Consider the following 18,826-nt stretch of genomic DNA (forward strand, 5'->3'; position numbering starts at 1 on the left):
GCTCCAAGTTAGAAGATTTTCCTAGTAACTGAGACCCCGAGAGCATTTAACTTTTTTTTTTTTTTTTATGTTGAATTAGTTAAGTGCACATTTTGGGATAGAAGTTATCTTCAGCTGGTATTATGCTGTGAGCCTAGCTTTGCTTACTTTAAGGACCTTGGGACATAGTTGACTGAGAAGCTCCGTGAGGTCTGAATGGGGTCATGGTGAAGTACCTGATCAGATTCTCAACCTGGATATCAAGGTCAAATGTTCTTAATGAGGGAGGGTAAAGGGCAGAGAATCTGCTTCTTTTGACAGTTTGTGATATACTGGGACCGTCTTCAATATTGAAAAATTAAGCTCCATGAAAAACAACTCAGCCAGGTTTTATATGTTTGATTTTTTTAGGACTTTGTTTAGAGAAGTTGCCTGTTTCCTCTTCTACCAGTAACCTCCACGTGGACCGGGAACAGGATGTCATCACCTGTTATGAGAAAGCAGGGGACATTGCGCTCCTGTACCTCCAAGAGATAGAAAGGGTAAGTGAGAACCATGTGTTTCTTCTAGTTGATAATTTTTAAAAATTTCAAATCCAACTGTAGAGAACTGTGGTCAGCCTCTGGAAAACCTCAACACATCTGCCTCTGGGTGCAAGGCTTTACTTCTATCCTTCAGTGCAAAGGAGATGCTGGTGATCATGGCATCTTGTGAAGAGTGTTTGGGAAGCATTTTAACATCCTCAGAGCAGAAATGACAGTGTGCCCCGAAGCTGGTTAGTCATTCATGTTCTCCTACGCACAGTGGGGCGAGCTGCATTTGTATTTGCATGGATGAGATGCCAACAGAATGTACATCTGGGGCTTGGGAGGTTTTACCTCAGTCGTTATGCGAAAGGTCTGCTGGGGACTCCCAGCTGACCTGCGTGGAGCGGGTGTGCATCCCCTGAGACCATCTGGGATGGCTTACTCCCAGCAGTCAGTGGTGGCCTGTGGTGGGGAATGAAACCAGCAGCTGACAAGCAGTGGGCCCCGAGCAGAGACAGAGGGAGCAGGAGGCCCTGAGCTCACACCCTCAGGCAGAGGAGGTTGGAGGCTTGTCTGTTCTGAACTTATCTCTTCAGAAGGATCACTGCTCTTTACTGTTCCTTCATCTCAGCCTCAATTTTACCATCTGTGAAAAGAGCAGAATAGTTTCTACTCCATGGAGTTCTGGTGGGGATTACAAAAGATCATGTAAATAAAGGGACTTAGCCCAGATGCAGAAACACTGGATTCTTGGTAAATGTCACTTATTTTTTTACTAATAACAATGGGTTCTGACCATCTCTGCTCCTAGCAGAATTCCCTGGCGTTCTCACCAAGGCCCGACACTGAGATTTCCCCCCCTTTACACCCAGAGACATGTCCTGTGAGATTATTTAAAATGATGAGAAATCCTGTGAGACTTTGAAAATGATCCAAGTCTTGTTTCCCATCAGTTTGGGGGGGGGGGTTCTCTGTTTCCCTAAGGATTAGAATGGTTAGCTTTGTTCTGTTGTCAGTGTACAGATTGAAGTCATTTTTTTCCGCAAGTCTTCTCATAGTGGGTTGATGTGTGTGACGAGGATCAGAATTGCTCTGTAAGGGGCGGGCAGCACAGAGGGAAGTAGGGGAGAATGATGGGACCAGCTTTGGACCTGGCCAACACCAGCATGGGTTCTAAATCACAGGTCATGATGTCTGGGAACTCAGGAAGGTACTTGACCATCTTGCCGAAATGTCCTATCAGAAGGCTGTTATGAGAAAGGGATTTTTTGGTTATTCAGAGTTTTGGTATGATCTTTGGAGAAATGATCATGCAGCCTGCTTTTAAAATCCACACGGTCCTCACTGTGTGCCTCCTTGATAGCCAGTGCTTGGAAGTGCAGAAGTCTGCTTAGTGCAGCCACGCTGTTCTTGTTGACCCCACAGCCCTTTTGCCACGTAGGGGCCCTTGCTTTGCACCTTACTCTGCCTCCCGGCAGAGAGGAGGTGCGTCTGTTACACGTGTCTTTAACGACATGGGGACTGGCAGATCCGGATGTACTTCCTGTTGTGTTCATATATAATCACCTATTCACTGTTGGGTGCTCTGGCCAGACCATCAAGGAGACTTGTATAATCATGGGATTTTTTTTTAAAGATTTATTTATTTATTCTGGAGAGAGAGAGAGAACATGAGCAGGACGGGCAGAGGGAGAGGGAGAGAGAGAATCTCAAGCAGACTCCACGCTGAGCACGGAGCCCGATGTGCGGCTCTGTCTCACAACTCTGAGGTCATGACCTGAGTGGAAATCAAAAGTCGGACGCTTAACCGACTGCGCCACCCAGGTGCCCCTTATCATAGGATTTAAAAGAGATTTTTGGGTGTGGTTTTGGGGAGCCAGTGGTCAGAGTATGTCAGATTTGAAGATGAAATGGAGGCCCAGACAGGGAGGACACATAGAAGTTAGGACCAAAGCTAGGACTAGAAGTCTTCCAACACCTAGTTCAGGGCCCACTCATGTCATTATCCCAGGCCGCCGCACACAAGTGCACAACTGTGTCATTTCCCACACCCTCACCTACAGAAAGTGCTCCGTAAGAATTTGGCCAAGCAAGCCATAGCTCTTGGTAGAGTGGGGAAGCTGCCTCAGCCTTGGGTGCCTCTTAGGGGTCATAGATGATTTTCACATTTCTGGCTCCGATTTTCCAGTGTGAGTTTTCCTTTATGGGAAACCACTTCAGGCCTCCCCAGGTCCAGCAAGCTGGGATATTAGTACTGGGAGAGACTGAATGAACCAAATATCTGTTTTGACTGTAGTAAGAGCTCAAGAAGCCATTTGTTGATTGATGGGAAGCCTAAGGGAAAAATGACCTTCCCTAAGTGACTGCTGGGCTTGGTGGATGTTCAAGGTCTTTATGAGGTAAGATGGGATGCTATGCAGAAGATACCTGCGTGGCCTTTTTTTAAAATTTTGAACTTAAAATGACTTTTAAGAATTATGCTAAATTGAAAACAAATGTTAGGGCAATAGAATCTGAAAGAAGTAACAGACTGGGACAAGTCTAGGTATATAGTGCTTTGTTTTTCTGGGTAGGCAAGCCTTGTAAGTAGAAAATCCCACACACTCTGTTCCTCTGTTGGTTCTGCTGGGCACAGGCCATTGCTCAACGGTTTCCCTCCATTTCCCAACCATTCCATGGTGAAGAAACTTCTGTTGGCCAGGACCTTTTGGCATTTTATTTATTGGTGTTGGTTCTTAACTTCATTCACTAGCAAGAAAAAAATGGGGAAGAATTTTTGAGGACAGATTGGAGTGTCATGGTCAATATTTTCTCATGACCTGAAGCCACGAAATCATGTTTCTGAGGCAGCCCCATTCTCTGAATAGTGGAGATGTTTGATGATAGATTTGTTTGCTACCTGAAGAGCAATAACTCTTCAGAAAGGGGGCGACCTTGGCTGCCCCTCAAGGCAGCTAACTTAAGCTGAGAGGCAGCAGAGCACAGTGGTGAAGCAATGGCCAGTGTCGGGATCCTGGATTTGCCACCTTTTAGCTGTGGGACTTTGGGCAAGTTACTCAGCCTCTCTGTGCCACCTCAGGATCCTCATCTGTAAAATAGCAATAGTGACGGCTATAAGGCTATGGTGAGGATAGAGTGGCTTAACTCACGTACTTCCTGGTATGTGGTTAGCAACAGTTAAATGTTAGCTTTGTTGTCATGTTCTGTACCCATGTCACCTGGCAGTGGACTCTTTCCTCATCTTAGAAGATTTCAGATAGAGAAAAATCTGGAATATTATAAACATGCTGTCTCATTAAAAATGTTAAATATTTTTTAACAGAATATTTACAGAGTAATTTTTCTCAGGAGAACTTGGTCTTCCTTCTCTTGTGCAGAAGCTAATGGGACAGCATCTTGCCCCCCTGGAGTCTCGATATCATATCTGGGTTCTGGACTTCTGTTTACCCCTGACTGTTCGACTTTGGTCCAGTCGTGTATTTCTGTGTGCTTCGGCGTTCCATTTTCATGGTGGGGCTGATACTGCCTGATTTGTCCAGGGCTAGAGAACCAGTGAGCCACCAGTGTTTTCCACCTGCTACAGGAAATTTCCGTGTGTTCTTGTCCCCCCCCCCCCCAACCCCTGTCCAAATGTGGAGGCAGGGCCAAAGAAAATTTGAATACATGAAAGCAGGGCGATTAAATATTTGTTTAGTGTTGTCCTTGTTATATTAGGGTTATAGAGCCATCTAATTTTCTCTGCTAGTTTATTCTCTGAAGGGGAATAAAAGATACTTCTAAAATTGTGCATATACAGTGATTTAATCAAACAAATTGAATTAGAACAGAGAGGATTAGAAATGACAGAGGCTGTCCTTGATTTGTTTGTCTTCAGATGGTGGCATCATGCCAGTGGTAAATAAAGTTACCTGTCCCACAAGGAGCTTCTCGTGGTGCCATGATAGGAATAAAGATGACTTCACTTTTGAATATCATAATATGAGCCCTGCCTTTGGCAAATGAAATCATCCTGTCTCTGTCCTTTGCAGGCATCAGCCAACCAGCTGGTTATGTCTTTCTTGAGCAGATGCCGTGCCAGGCTGGAACTTTACCTTCTGCCGACAGTTCACTTCTTCACACCCTATTTTAGAAAAGAAGTGAATGCTAAATTATGGGCTACCCGTTGACTTTTGACGGGCAGTTTTTGGGCTAAAGTTTTCAGGAGAAACAACTGGTCCCCAAATACTCCGGACCGCACCCGGAATTCCTCTGTTCGTCAGGGAGGATGGTCAACACGGCCGGGCCCTGACCTTCTTTCCTCCTCGATGTAGGGGGACTCGCAGCCGCAGAGCTGGATTAGATTAAGGTGCATCTTGAATTCAAACGAGATGTCCCTGGAGAAGTGCTCAGCGCTGCTGATGGCAAAGGCAGGGTGTGACCCTGGGGGTCCATGTAGCCTTGCTTTGGCCTTCAAAATGTGAGACAATAAAGACAAAGATTCTTCCTTCCCGTCCCCTTTCCATCCCCTCCTCCCCTTGAGCCAAAGCGGCAGGGACCCGGTTCATAGCTTAATAAACTGCTTCCTTAAAGAAATGTCAGGACACCGACCAGCCAGTAAATGTGCTCTGACTCCGGACCTGTCCTCTGACTGACTGGGATGGGAGCCCACACACACTTAAAACTCAGAAAAGTCTAGAAACCAGAAAAGAACAGTAGCTTATTTTAATTTTCATATATTCTCAGTCTTTGCCCTCATAATTTTATAGCATTAAAGAGTTTTGTTATCTCGTTTTTGTTTTTTGTTTTTTTTTCACTCAGCATTATGTCAACACTTGAAAATGTTTTCATGGAGATATAATATTTCATCAAGTGGATGGCCTCTATGATAGAATTGACTTATTGTTGGGTCTGACCTGTTGTAATTCAGGCTGCAATGCCGGCTTCCTTAGTTCTGCCCTTGCTTTCGTTGTTTCCCAAGGGCAAATTCCCACAAGGGGAGAAATTTGGGGCATTCTCATTAACTACATATTGTGTCCATTTGCTTTCTACAAGTCATGCTAATGTCTTTGCCCTTTGGCACTGGAGGAGGATACTGTTTGCTTTGCGCTCTTGCCTGGGGTTCCTATTGTGTAAAAGTTATTTTGCTGGTTTGCTTCACGACAATGGTGCCTTGCTTGCAGTTTGGGTTTGCATTTCTTTGACCGTCGGTCAGGGTGAAATGTTTTCCTTCTGTTCGCTTACAGGTTATGTTTCATTTCTTTTTGAATTACAGCATTATTGAGATGTAATTCACATACCATACCATTCACCCGTTTAAAGTATGCAATTCAGTACTTTTTAATATACTTAGAGTTGTACAACTATCACCAATATTTAATTCCAGAACATTTTTGTTGCCCCACAAAGAAACCCTGTACCCACTACACTCCCCATTTACCTCTGACTGCCCCCAGTCGGTGCAGATTTGTACGTTCTAGACATTTCATACAAATGAAACCATATATCATGTGGTCTTTTGACTGGCTTCTTCAGCATGTCCCAGTGCTTCATTTCTTTGTACTGACAAATAATATGCCATTTTATGGATATGCTACTTTGGGTTTATCCATTCATCATTTATCATTTGTATTCCTTCCACTTTTTGGCTATACTTTCAGGGATCATTTCTATAGTTCGTCACTTTTTGGCTATTATAATAATGCTTCTACAAATGTTCATATACAAGATTCTGTATGGGCAGTGCTTTCAGTTTTCTTGGGTATATACCTAGGAGTGGAATTGTTGGGTCCTGTGGTAACTTTATGTTTTATTCCTTTCTTGTCTGTGTGTATTTTCTGTCCAGTTTTTGGATGAAGTCTTTTTCTGATTATTTGAATAAAGTCTATATCATAAATATGTTAACTCTTTAATCATATTTGCTCTGAATATTTTCTCAGTCAGTAAATTTCCATTTTTAAGTTGCTCATACATTTTAAATCTGTATATAGTTGAACCTGATTTTTTTTATTACATTTATTTCATTGTTTTAAAGCTGAAATATTGGAATAGACTCCCTCTAGGATTTAAAAAATTTTCAGTCCTTTTCCATATTTTCAAAACAACTTTTAATTTCCAAATCTTCTTGGGATTTATTTTGTTGTGTGATATTAGATATGACTCTAAGTAAATGTTTTTCTCAAATTTCACTGCCACTTTAAGATGATCTTATCTCTTTTTCACATTTGCTGTCATATATTTTAAGTCATTCAATAAAATTTTAAATACAACAGTAATTTCTGGCTTTCCTATTTTGTTCTGCTAATCTTATGTTGACCCGTATGACACTATTCAATAAGTACTTCTTTATGATGGATTTCGACATCTGAAAGGATTGGTAACTACATATTACTCGTAGTTTTCAGACTATCCCTTGTTCTTCTCTGATGATACTTATAGATGAATTTTAGAGTAAGTTTGTTGAGTTCTAGAAAAATCCTGTTGGGATTGGTTGGATTTTTATGAACCCGATACATAATTTGGAGAATTATATATTTTCTTCACTCATCTGTGACCACGATATCTCTTTCCATTTTGTAAGACCTTTTGTTTCACAGATTTTAGTAGGTTTATTTTATTCCCAGATTTTTTATTTGTATTGCTTTGTGAATAGGATCATTATTTTTTAAATTACATTGTCACATATAGCAAAGGCTGTTAATTTTTTAAATCACACAAACATTTACTGAGTGCTTTTTTTTTTTTCATTCAGAGAGAGAGAGTGAGAGCACAAGCAGGGGTGAGGGTCAGAGATAGGGAGAGGCAGACTCCCCACTGAGCAGGGAGCCCCATGCAGGGCTGGATCCCAGGACCCTGGGATCATGACCTGAGCTGAAGGCAGACGCTTCACCGACTGAGCCACCCAGGCACCCCTATTGAGTGCTGTCTATGTTCTGCACTGTGTTTGACACCAGGGGCACTGGAATGAATAAGCCACAGAGCCTGTCCTTAGGAAACATATGATCTAACGGGGACCCAGGTCCATAACCAGTGTGGGCAGTGCTTTGGTGGGGAACACTCAGGACTCTGCAAGCCCAGAGAAGTGTCTTGGTGGATCAGCCTGGTAGTTCAGGGATGGTTCCTAAAAGAGGGGACACCTGAGCTGAATTTTGAAGGTCGACAAGGGTAGCAACATAGGAATATTAGCCACGATACTGAATTCTATAAAAATAGAGTTGATTCTTTTCATTTTTCTAAGAATATGAATATATGGCAGAGGAATGATTTTTGTTGTTGTTCCTCCCTGTCTAATATTTTCCATTTTATCTCTCTCACACCCTATCTCCAGATTTTTTTTTCCTATCTCCAGATTTTCTAAAACAATGTTAAAAAATAAAAGTGGTAGAAAAATGTCCTTATTTTGTTCCTACTTGAAGGTAACTCTTTAATATATCTCCATTAAGGATTATAATGCTTATATGCTCCTTAAGTTTCCACTTACAATTCGTAACAATCACGTCAGGTATATATTTTTATCCCCATTACACAGATGAGGACAGCGAAGGTCTGAGAGGTTGAAGGAATTGTCCTAAGTCCACAAGTGGTGAGGAGTATCAGAACCTGACGTTGAACCTGGGTCTTTTGACCTAAAGTCTTTGGCCTCTGTCCCCTTACTGTCATGCCTCCTTAGTCACTAGGTGACTAGGTGTATGCTTTTGCCAAAGCAGGATACACTTGTTAAGGATGCTTATTGGCAGTCCTCTTGCAGGGAAGTGTTTATCCTCAGAACAAGTGGTGGCTTCGACACTGCCAAACAATGCTCCTGCCCAGGCCCATGTGTTAGAGGCTCTTCGTGAAGAAGGGATGAAATCCAAGATGCTTAGACTTAAGGGTAAACCCCGAGCTAAGCTATTCTCTCTGCCTCTCCCCTTGTGTCTTTCCCATTCTTCCCATTTATAACCTAAAGCCTCATACTGGCAGCTCTGACCTCTTGTCTTTTGGACTTTGTTCTGCAAGCAAAGGCAGAGTGATGGGACAAAGGGGAAGGAGCTGGACTGCAGAGTCAGGTGGACCTGAGTTTCAGCACCAACTCTAACACTTAGCCATGCAGTTTGGGCAACTCACCCAGTGGAACAAAGCCTCGCTTCCTCCTTCAATGAAGAGAGGATAGTAGTGTGTATCTCAGTGGCTTTTTGTGGGGGAATAAATGAGAGAGCCTATGTGCCTACATAGTGCCTAGTGCATAGTAGGTTACTTTCTTAATGCTTTTTTTCTGCATTTCTGATTGGTCTTGCAAATTCATTCATTCATTATGGACTTCATTCATTTCTGATGTATATTGAATGCTTTCCCTGCACCAAACATTGCAGTAGACATTGAACATATTAGTAAATTAAATAGATGTGGCCCTGACTTTGTGGACGTTTCAGCACCATAGAGGGAGAGCAGCCAGTAATCAAGGAAAAAAAAATGCAATGAAGAAATAGGACAGGCTACTGTGAGAGGGAATAATAGAGGCAGACCTATGTGATGTTAGGTGGCCAGAGAAGGCCCTTCCAACAAGGTGACAAATCAAGTTGACACCTGAAGGATGAGAAAGATCACAAGGGTAACATGACCCAGATTGTGTTATGGAAAGTTATTCAGACTGCTTGTGGAAAGTGGGAAGAAGAAAAAGAGCAAGAGATGACATGGAGACTCCATTTAGGAGACTGTTGTGGAAATCTCATAGGAAGTGATGGTAGCTTCCTTGAAGGTAATGGTTATAGAAATGGATAGATACAGACATATTTGAGAAATAATTAGGGACATGGTAATAGATTAGAGAGTGTCAGGGTGTCAAGCCTCACACCCCCACCCCCTCCCCAGTGTCTGATTTGGGCAGCTTAGTGGATGTTATTTATTAAGATGGGATAACTAGAGAATTATGTTTTGGGGTGAACCTGAGCTTCTAGGAGCTTTAATCATGCTCAGAGTTTTCCTGGGGGTGGAAATTAGGTGGTTCTTGTCCCCAGAAGACATTCTATGAGCTAGGAGGGAGATGCCCAGAAAGGACCCCTTGAGGATAAGCCTCATCCCTGAGCTCTAGGTATATAGACCCTTCCTAAGACCGAGGCTGGACCAGGAAAATCCAGGAATTTCTCTGTCCCACCACCAGCCATGTAACAAACACAGCACCAAGTAACAAGTAACGATAGAATACTGCTGGGAAAGGGGCATGACATTGGAGAGAAATCCCCTGTGTAGCCCAAGCATACAGGGACTGCTGAAAATAGGATGGAACAGAAACACTGAGAATGGGCGCCTGGGTGGCTCAGTCGGTTGAGCGACTGCCTTCAGCTCAGGTCATGATCCCAGGGTCCTGGGATCAAGTCCCACATCGGGCTCCCGGCTCAGCGGGGAGCCTGCTTCTCCCTCTGACCCTCTCCCCTCTCATGCTGTTTCTCTCCTGTGCACTCTCTCATAAATAAATAAATAAATAATCTTTAAAAAAAAGAAAGAAACACTGAGAAAAACCTTCTGGCATCCCAGGTCCCAGAGTAAGCACAAGTTAGTAGCCTACTACTTGAGGGATTTGAAGTCTGTGGTGCATTGGAGGTAATTATAGAAACAACAAAACCCAGCCCAACTTCAACTACTGACTAGATTGACTCAGTCCCCCACATCTGTTGCCCACTTTCAGGTATAAATATTATCTACCTCAGTCTGTTTCTCTACACACAATCTTCAATGTTGAATTTAAAAATATGAGATGTACACAAATGCACATACAAACAGGAATAAGCAAACTCTGTAAAGAGCAATAAACAAAACCAAACCCAGAAGTGACCCAGGTGTTGGAGCTATCAGATAGGAGCTTAAAAATATCAACGAATAATGTGTTAGAGGATATTGTGGAAAAAGTATACAACATACATAAAGAGATGGGAATTTCAGCAGAGAGATAGAAACTATAAAAATGTAAAATTGTGGGGCGCCTGGGTGGCTCAGTCGTTAAGCGTCTGCCTTCGGCTCAGGTCATGATCCCAGGGTCCTGGTATCGAGCCCCGCATCGGGCTCCCTGTTCTCGGGAAGCCTGCTTCTCCCTCTCCCACTCCCCCTGCTTGTGTTCCCTCTCTCGCTGTGTCTCTCTCTCAAATAAATAAATAAAATCTTTAAAAAAAAAAATGTAAAATTGAAATGCTAGAAATAATAAAACATGATATAAGAGATGAAGAGATTTTTTTTTTTTTAAAGATTTTATTTTGGGGGCACCTGGGTGGCTCAGTCAGTTAAGCGTCCCACTCCTGGTTTTGGCTCAGGTCATGTTTTCATGGGTCGTGGGATTGATCCCCATGTTGGTCTCCATGCTCAGCAGGGAGTCTGCTTGAAGATTCTCTTCTTCTGCCCCTTCCTCCACTCACATGCGTGTGCTCTCTCTCTGTCTCTAAAATAAATAAATAAATCCTTTTTAAAAAGGGTTTTATTTTTAAGTAATCTCTACCCCCCAACATGGGACTCAAACTTACAACCCCAAGATCAAGAGTCATGTGCTCTCCAGGTGCCCCAAGATGAATCAGTTTTTTTGATGGCTTATTAGAATACTGGGCACAGCTAAGAAAATATCTTTCAGTTGAAGATAGGTTAATAGAGATGATTCAAATAGAAATACAAAAAGAAAAAAAAAAGTGGGGAAAAGCCAAATCAGAGCATCCAAGAAATACAGAAAAAATATGTATTTGGTGTCCCAAAAGGAGAAGAGAGAGAAACTGAAACAGAAGAAATATTTGAAAAGAAAAAATGGCTGAGAGTTTTTCAAAATTACTGAAACACAACAAACCACATATCCAAGAATCTCAGAGGACCCCAAGCAGGATAAACAGAAACATACACTTAGACATATTGTAGTTAAACTATTGAAAATCAAAGACAGAATCTTGAAGGAAGCCAGAGAAAAAGAAACTTTAAATACAGAAAAATAAAACTAATAGTTACAACAGATTTGTCATTAGAAACTATGCAAGTTAGAAGACATCAGAGAGGGCGCCTGGGTGGCTCAGTCGTTAAACGTCTGCCTTCGGCTCAGGTCATGATCCCAGGGTCCTGGGATCGAGCCCTGCATCGGGCTCCCTGCTCTGCAGGAAGCCTGCTTCTCCCTCTTCCATTCCCCCTGCTTGTGTTCCCTCTCTCACTGTGTCTGTCTCTGTCAAATCAATAAATAAAATCTTTAATAAAAAAAAAAAAGAAGAAGACATCAGAGAGATGCCTTTAAAGTACTGGATGAAAAATTTCAAAACACCTTTGAAGAAAGAAGACAAAGACTTTGTTTTTTATAGGACAAACAAAAGTTAAAAGAATGCAACAGACTTGCATAACAAGAAATGTTGAAGTTCAAGCAGAAGAAAATAAAGATACGTACAACGAAATGAAGATCATCATAAACGGTGACAATGAGCATACATATAAAAGACTTTTTTCTATTTTTAATTTTAAAAAATATAATTGACCACCTAAACCGACAATAATAACAACGTATTGTGGGATATATAACATAGGAGTAAGATGCATGACAACCATAGCACAAAAGATGGGGGAAGAAACGTAAGTATACTGTTATAAAGTGTTTATACTATATATGAATTGGTGTATTATTGTTTGAACATAGACTGTGATAAACCAAAGAGCTATATTGTATACCGTTTGGCAGCCAAGCGGGGGGAGGGTGGGGGGGGGCATGGGTGGATGGACAGATAGACAAACATAATTAACCACTCATTAGTGGAAATGAAATGGAATCATCAATCCAAAAGAGCAGAATGAGAGGGAAAAAAGGAACAAAGAACAGATGGGAAAATAAAAATACAACAAGCAAGATGATTCCAGTCATGCCAATAGTTACATTAAATGTAATTGGTCTCAACAATTAAAAGGAAGAGATTTTCAGATTGGATGAAAATGCAAGGCCTAATATATGCTATCTATAAGAAAGCCATTTAAAATTAATATATAGGTAGGCAAAAAGTAAAATTATATACCATGTAAACAATAATCAAAACAAAGCTAGGGTGACTATTACATCAGAGAGTAGAATTTAGAACAAGGAATATTTACAGGTGATAAAGGGAGATGTTACATAACAAAGGGGTCAATTAATCAACAAGACATTGTAATTCTAAAAGTGTATGTAGCTAATAATAGAGCTTCTAAATGTCTAAAACAAAATATATAGAAGAATTTATAACATTAAATGTATATATTAGAAAGGAAAAAAAATTCAAATCAGTGGTGTAAATTTCCAATTCAAGAAACTAGAAAAATAACAAATTAAAGCCAAAGCAAGCAAAAGGGAGGAATAATAAAGATCAGAACAAAAATCAATGAAATAGAAGAGATAAACAGAGAAAATCAGTGAAACTAAAATGGATTCTTTTAAAAGATCCATAAAATTTGTGAACTATTAACAAGGTTGAACAAGAATAAAAGAGAGAAGAAACAAATTACCAACACCCAAGAAGAGGAGACAGTACTATAGATTCATAAACATTAAAAGGCTGCAAGGGAAGGGGCACCTGGCTGGCTCAGTCAGTGGAGCATGTGACTCTTGATCTTGGGGTTGTGAGTTTGAGCCCCATGTTGGGTGTAGAGATTACTTAAAAAATAAAATCTTAAAAAAAAAAGGTGGTAAGGGAAAATTATGACCAACTTTATGCCAATAAATGTGATCACTTAGAAAAAAATGACAGATTCCCTGAAAGACACAAACTATTGAAGTTCACTTAAGAAGAAAGAGATAACCCAAATATTCCTGTGTCTAGTAAAGAAATTGAATTTGTAGTTAAAAACCTTTGCAGAAAGAAAACTACAGGTCAAGTTGAATTTATTGGTGAATTCTACCAAACATTAAAGGAAGAAATGATAGCAATACTATAAAAACTTCCAGAATACAAAAGAGGAGGAAAACATTCCCTAACTCATTTTATGAGACTGATATCTCTTATGAATATAGATGCAAATATCCTCAACAAAATACCAGCAAACTGAGTCCAACAACATATAGAAAGGATTATATATCATGACTGAGCAAGATTCATTTCAGGAATGCAAGTTGACTTAACATGTGAAAATCAATTAATGTAATATATCAGTAGAATAAAAGACAAAATCTGCATGATAATGGTAATTTCGGGAGATGTAGAGAAAACATTTGACAAAACCCAACACTGTTTTGTGATAGGAATAGAGGTTCACATCTTCACCCTGATAGAAGGCACATATGAAAAACCCACACCTAAAACATATATAATGGTGAAAGACTGGATTTTTCCCCCTAAAATCAGGATTAAGACAAGGATGCCTGCTCTCACTACTTCTATTCAGTATTGTAGTAGAAGTTCTAACCAATGCAATTAGGCAAGATAAAGAAATAAAAGGCATCTAGGTTGAAAAGGGAGAAGTAAGACTATCTCAATTTGCAGATGACATGATCTTGTATACAGAAGATCCTAAGGAATTCACACATACAGACCCTATTTTAACTAGTAAGTGATTTCAGCAAGGTTATAGAATACAAGGTCAATATAAAAACTACACTTTTATTTCTCTACACTAACAATCTGAGAATGAAATTAAGAAAACAATTCCATTTATAATAGCATCAAAAGATGAAAATATACCTCGCTGATATGAGGAATTCTTAATCTCAGGAAACAAACTGAGTTTTGCTGGAGTGGTGGGGGGTGGGAGGGATGGGGTGGCTGGGTGATGGACATTGGGGAGGGTATGTGCTATGGTGAGCGCTGTGAATTGTGTAAGACTGTTGAATCACAGACCTGTACCTCTGAAACAAATCATACATTATATGTTAAAAAAGAAAAAAAAGATGAAAATACATGGGAATAATAGAAAGAAGTGCAAACCTTATACCCTGAAAACTACAAATCACTGTTGAAAGAAATTAAAGAAAACCTAAATAAATGGGAAGATATCCCACTTTTATGGAGCAAAAGACTTAATTTGTTCAGATATATCTGTATATCTATACTCTCTCCATGTGCACACGCATACATACATATAATAAATATAAGATCTATTTTTAACTTCAGGACAAGTGCCCAGACCTTTAATGACTATGTGTAAAAAAACACATTTTTTCTGAAGTTGAGTGATTACTTTGGTCACAGTTTCTCCTGTTAAATTTAATTAAAATTAAATGTAACAGTTTACATTTAAAACTGGCATACATAACACAATCTCAGTTTTTGGAAAATGATTTTTATCTTTCTTTCCTTGATACGTATGTATAGGGATACCTGGGTTATCGTTCAGTAAATGTTAACTAGTTGTTTCTGTGTGGTGGAATTTTAAGATGATTTTTTATTTTCTTTCTGTGCTGTACTGAATTGGTTTTGCTTTAAAGTAATCACAGCATTTTTAAAAATTAAAAGCTATGCTTGAAAGCCAATGAAGGCTAATATTTTAAAAGTGTAAGTATTGGGCCTCCAAGTAGAGATGTCAAGGAAGTAGTTGAATATATGAGTCTAGTGTTCGATGGGAAAGTCTGCAGTAGAGAGGATAACTTTGGGAGTGGGCAGCATAGAGATGATTTCTGAAACTCAGAGGAATGGGTGAGCTCATCCTCTTGTAAGAGAGACTTACAAGAGCCCGCGCTCTTTGCATGTGCAGCACTTGGAGGATGCATTGGGGAGGAGCCTGCAGTTGAGCCAAAAATGACAGTTCGCAGGGGTAGGAGGAACACCTACCTCTTAGCACTCACAGAGCCAAGTGCTAAGTCGGGAAGGAGCCAGGCAGTTTTGATAAGATGTTGGGATGCAGTTCAAATGCAAGGGTTGCCCACCTGGATTTCATCCCACAACATCTGTTCATTGTGCACTTGTCTTTGCTGTTTCCCGAAGCTCGAAAGTTAGAGAAGCAGGAATTGCTTCCACTCCATACAGAGAATAATTCTGAGACCTCTAGAACATTTGGGCTTTGGCTTACAGCTGGGTCTTTGAAGGGCTGCTGACTTTCAGCAGATGTGGACAGCATGTTTGGAGAACACTTGTAGGGTTTTTAAATGGGCCACAAGTGGCTTCTGTTTGATAAATGCTTTGTGTGACTTGCCAGTTTAAAGCTGGTAGCTTCTCTAATAGCAGGTATGTGTTTACCCTTCACTATAACCCACTCGCTTGAAGGTCTTGCTCCTGATTAGTTGGCAGTCTTTCTTGTGCGGCTAAAAATTTAGACCTTTAAAAGCTCATTATCTGTTGACAAAAGATCAAGTTTTGGGAGAGAGAGAGCTTAGTTTGTTTTTCTCCGAGCTCCCCTTGAGAGTCCATAGGCCTTGGCTTTGAAGCCTCGGGAGTTCACCCTCCCTGGGGAATTTTGGGGCCCATGCCAATCACAGCGCTTCTCAGCTCAGCTTTCTTTGGAGTTCATCGAGCTTATGTAGGGCTGGAGCTGCCGTCAGCCTGTCCGTGATATCTGCCATTGGTGGATGATGACTTCTCCGGCCTGTTGCTGGGACCTGTTTCTGTCTCACTCAGACTCTCTGTCAACATCCTGGCACCCAGCAGAGCCCTCAGTGCTCCGCCTGGCACTGAGCACCCCTCAGCACCCTTCCGTGCCAGGAGAGCCCCGCATGCCCGGCTCAGAGGTGTCATTCTCTCAGCTGTCCTAATCTTTGCGCTCACTTCTGCACCAGTCCCCATGCACCGATGTTGGTGTGAGGAAGCTGATTTGTCAGGTTGTCAGGTCGTGCAGCGCGTGTAGAGATGCGGTTTGAAGGGACTAGGCTTGGATATGGATCTGATTAGTTTTCCGATTTTCTCCCCTTCCAGGTAATACTTACCAATATTCAAAACAGAAGCCCTAAGCCCGGCCCTGCTCCCCACGATCAAGAACTAGGTTTTTTCCTAGAAACAGGACTTCAGAGAGCCCATGTCCTCTATTTCAAAAATGGGTAAGCCTTCTTCGTTTTTTAACTCAGGTTCCTAAAGAAGGAAAATAGAAAGCCTCACCATGCTGTCTCCGGTTTAGCTATTGTATAAAAGCAATTTTGAACATGAACTGCGATTGGAAGAGTTTTTTAAAATCATGAATGTAGGCTCTTTTGTCTCTTCTCCCCTGGCTCTCTCCCTTTGCCATGAGGTCTGAACGAGGGAGAAGGGAGGAAGGAGGCCTCCTTTGTGAGGAGGAGTCACAGGTTCGAAGCCCCAGCCCAGCGGGTGGGTCTGCTGGGAGCGAGCTTTCTGCCACCCCTCCTCCTCGGCAGTGGTACCGCACAGACCAGCCCCTGCTGTTGGAGGACGAGTCAATGACTTGGAAATCCCAGCACACAGGGTGATCTCCTGAGCGGCTTCTCAGTTCGGAGAATTGGGTCTGCCAAATCTCCAACAGTTTTTAGGAAAGTGAGGGTGGTTCTGACATCACACGGGCACATTTTCCACTTGAGCTGCCCTGGCAAAGGATTTAGGAAAGTTTACTGACGTGAACGTGAGGGATAGCTCTCTGGTACATTTGACATTTGTTTTCCTTTTTGTGTTGCTCTTATGAGGAAGGTGATGATTCTGTTCCAAATCTCTTCAGCTGTCCCTTGTTTTGACCTTGTGCTGCAGGATAGATGTGCATGAAGACCCACAGTAGGTATCTGGCTTCTCCGTAGCTCCTCGTAGGCCTGTTCCTCTTCCTCTAGGAATAGCCAAGTAGCGCTTGGAACCACAGAGGGGACATGAGTCCCAGCCTTTGGATAAATGAACGGTGGAGTTGCTCCCTCTTCATTTTCAAGAACTTCAAACCTTGGGGCATAGCTCATGGGAGTGGCATTTCTTCTGTTTGCTGGCTCAGAGCCACATGCAAACATTTCTCATTTGTTGCCTGCAAATGCTTATTTCTTCAAATCCCGTTAAACTGTTGGTGGAGAAGGCCTGCTTGGCTCCAAAGACCATTGGTTCAGATCGGCATGGCGTGTGAAAGGCCACAATAACACCCCAAGGTTTGGACTGGCTTGAGGCCTTGGTGGCCAGGAAGATGCTTCCGAGTTTGATCTCATCTGCCACTGACTGAGATCATCTGAGCAATAGTGCATGTCCTCTAAGCTGAATTTTTAGTTCTCTTTCCTATGATGCTATAAATAGAGGGACAAGGGAGCGAACACGGAATATTTTTTTGAGTGATTTGTTTCTTCTCCCTTTTAACAATAAATGGTGGTCATCACAGAGGAACCCCAACCTTGCTCTCTCTCCCTCTAACCTGTAAGTGTATGTGGTTGACTCCCATATGCAAGTCCGGAGGCAGGAGTGCTTTCCCTTGGGGCTCTCAGGGGTGCTGAACCAATACCTTCTATTGAAAGCATTTTGTGTAAGATTGGTAAAGGTGGACTGGATAATTTATTTTCATCTGAAGCCTACTCACTGAAGAGGAAGAAGCTAGTCCTTTTGGGCTCTGACCTCCTGCCCTGAAATGCTGGCTGCCCACTGGAATCCAACTAAAAAATAATGATGAGAGGTTTGTCCTAGAAGATGGATTACATGCCAGGAATTGCTTAGCAACTCATTTCTCTTTTTATTTTACCCAAGTTCAAGGAGATTCCCATTGACATGGCCAAAGTGAAGAGACTGCTTAACTTTGAAGCCTTTTCTCCTCCTTTCTTGTCCTCTTGCTCTTCTCTTTGGGCTCCAGAGGCCAGTGATAGGGTTGGCCAGCTTCTCTAGAGGGTCCTCGCCAGCTGCAATGTCCTTTGCAGCAGTAATGAGAGATTACTTTGGGGTAGATGGAGGTGAAAGCCAGTTCGGGGACCACAAGCTGTGGATGAAAAGAGAGAGAGCAGCAGGAGGTTTGGGCCTGTCCAGTGCTGCCAGGCTGCCTGACTTAGAGCAGTGGGTCTCTCGGGGCCCAGGAGCCCTGCCTGCGTCATTGTCAATGGACGTGCACAGCCAGGATCTCTGTGGAGTAGGTGGGGGCACGTGGAGGTAGCTGCTGTCCCTAAGCACCAATGGCTTCCCACATCCCATCTTCTGATGTGTTTGCTCCTTTTTGCTTTTCTGTACTTAATTTTTAAATTATTTTTATTTTTATTTATTTTTTAGGTGCGGGGGGAGAGAGAGAGAGTGGCAGGGAGGGGCAGAGGGAGAGGGAGAGAGAAAATCTTAAGCAGGCTCCATGTTCAGCAGGGAACCCAACATGGGGCTTGATCTCACAACCCTGAGATCATGACCTGAGCTAAAACCAAGAGTCAGATGCTTAACCGACCGAGCCACCCAGGTGCCCCTCTGCACTTTAAAATTATGTATCTGGAAGGATATCACAGACGGGGTTTGACTGATTTGCAAAGATTAAGAATATGGGCTGTAGAAGAGCTTCGCAATAAGAGATGGGAATTGATAAAGCAC

At 42.0% G+C, this 18,826-nt stretch overlaps 1 protein-coding gene across 1 annotated transcript in view; it reads left to right on the forward strand.

Moving 5' to 3' along the window:
• The window catches only part of TTC7B (tetratricopeptide repeat domain 7B), a 222,981-nt gene that overhangs the window by 42,126 nt on the left and 162,029 nt on the right, over window positions 1-18,826 (forward strand). The window contains exons 3-5 of the mRNA XM_044918052.1: window positions 391-521; window positions 16,277-16,398; window positions 17,131-17,140. Coding sequence (XP_044773987.1) covers window positions 391-521; window positions 16,277-16,398; window positions 17,131-17,140 — 263 coding nt within the window. The remainder of the gene's footprint in view (window positions 1-390; window positions 522-16,276; window positions 16,399-17,130; window positions 17,141-18,826) is intronic.

Source organism: Neomonachus schauinslandi, chromosome 9 (genome assembly GCF_002201575.2).
Source record: "Neomonachus schauinslandi chromosome 9, ASM220157v2, whole genome shotgun sequence".
Classification (NCBI taxonomy): Eukaryota; Metazoa; Chordata; class Mammalia; order Carnivora; family Phocidae; genus Neomonachus; species Neomonachus schauinslandi.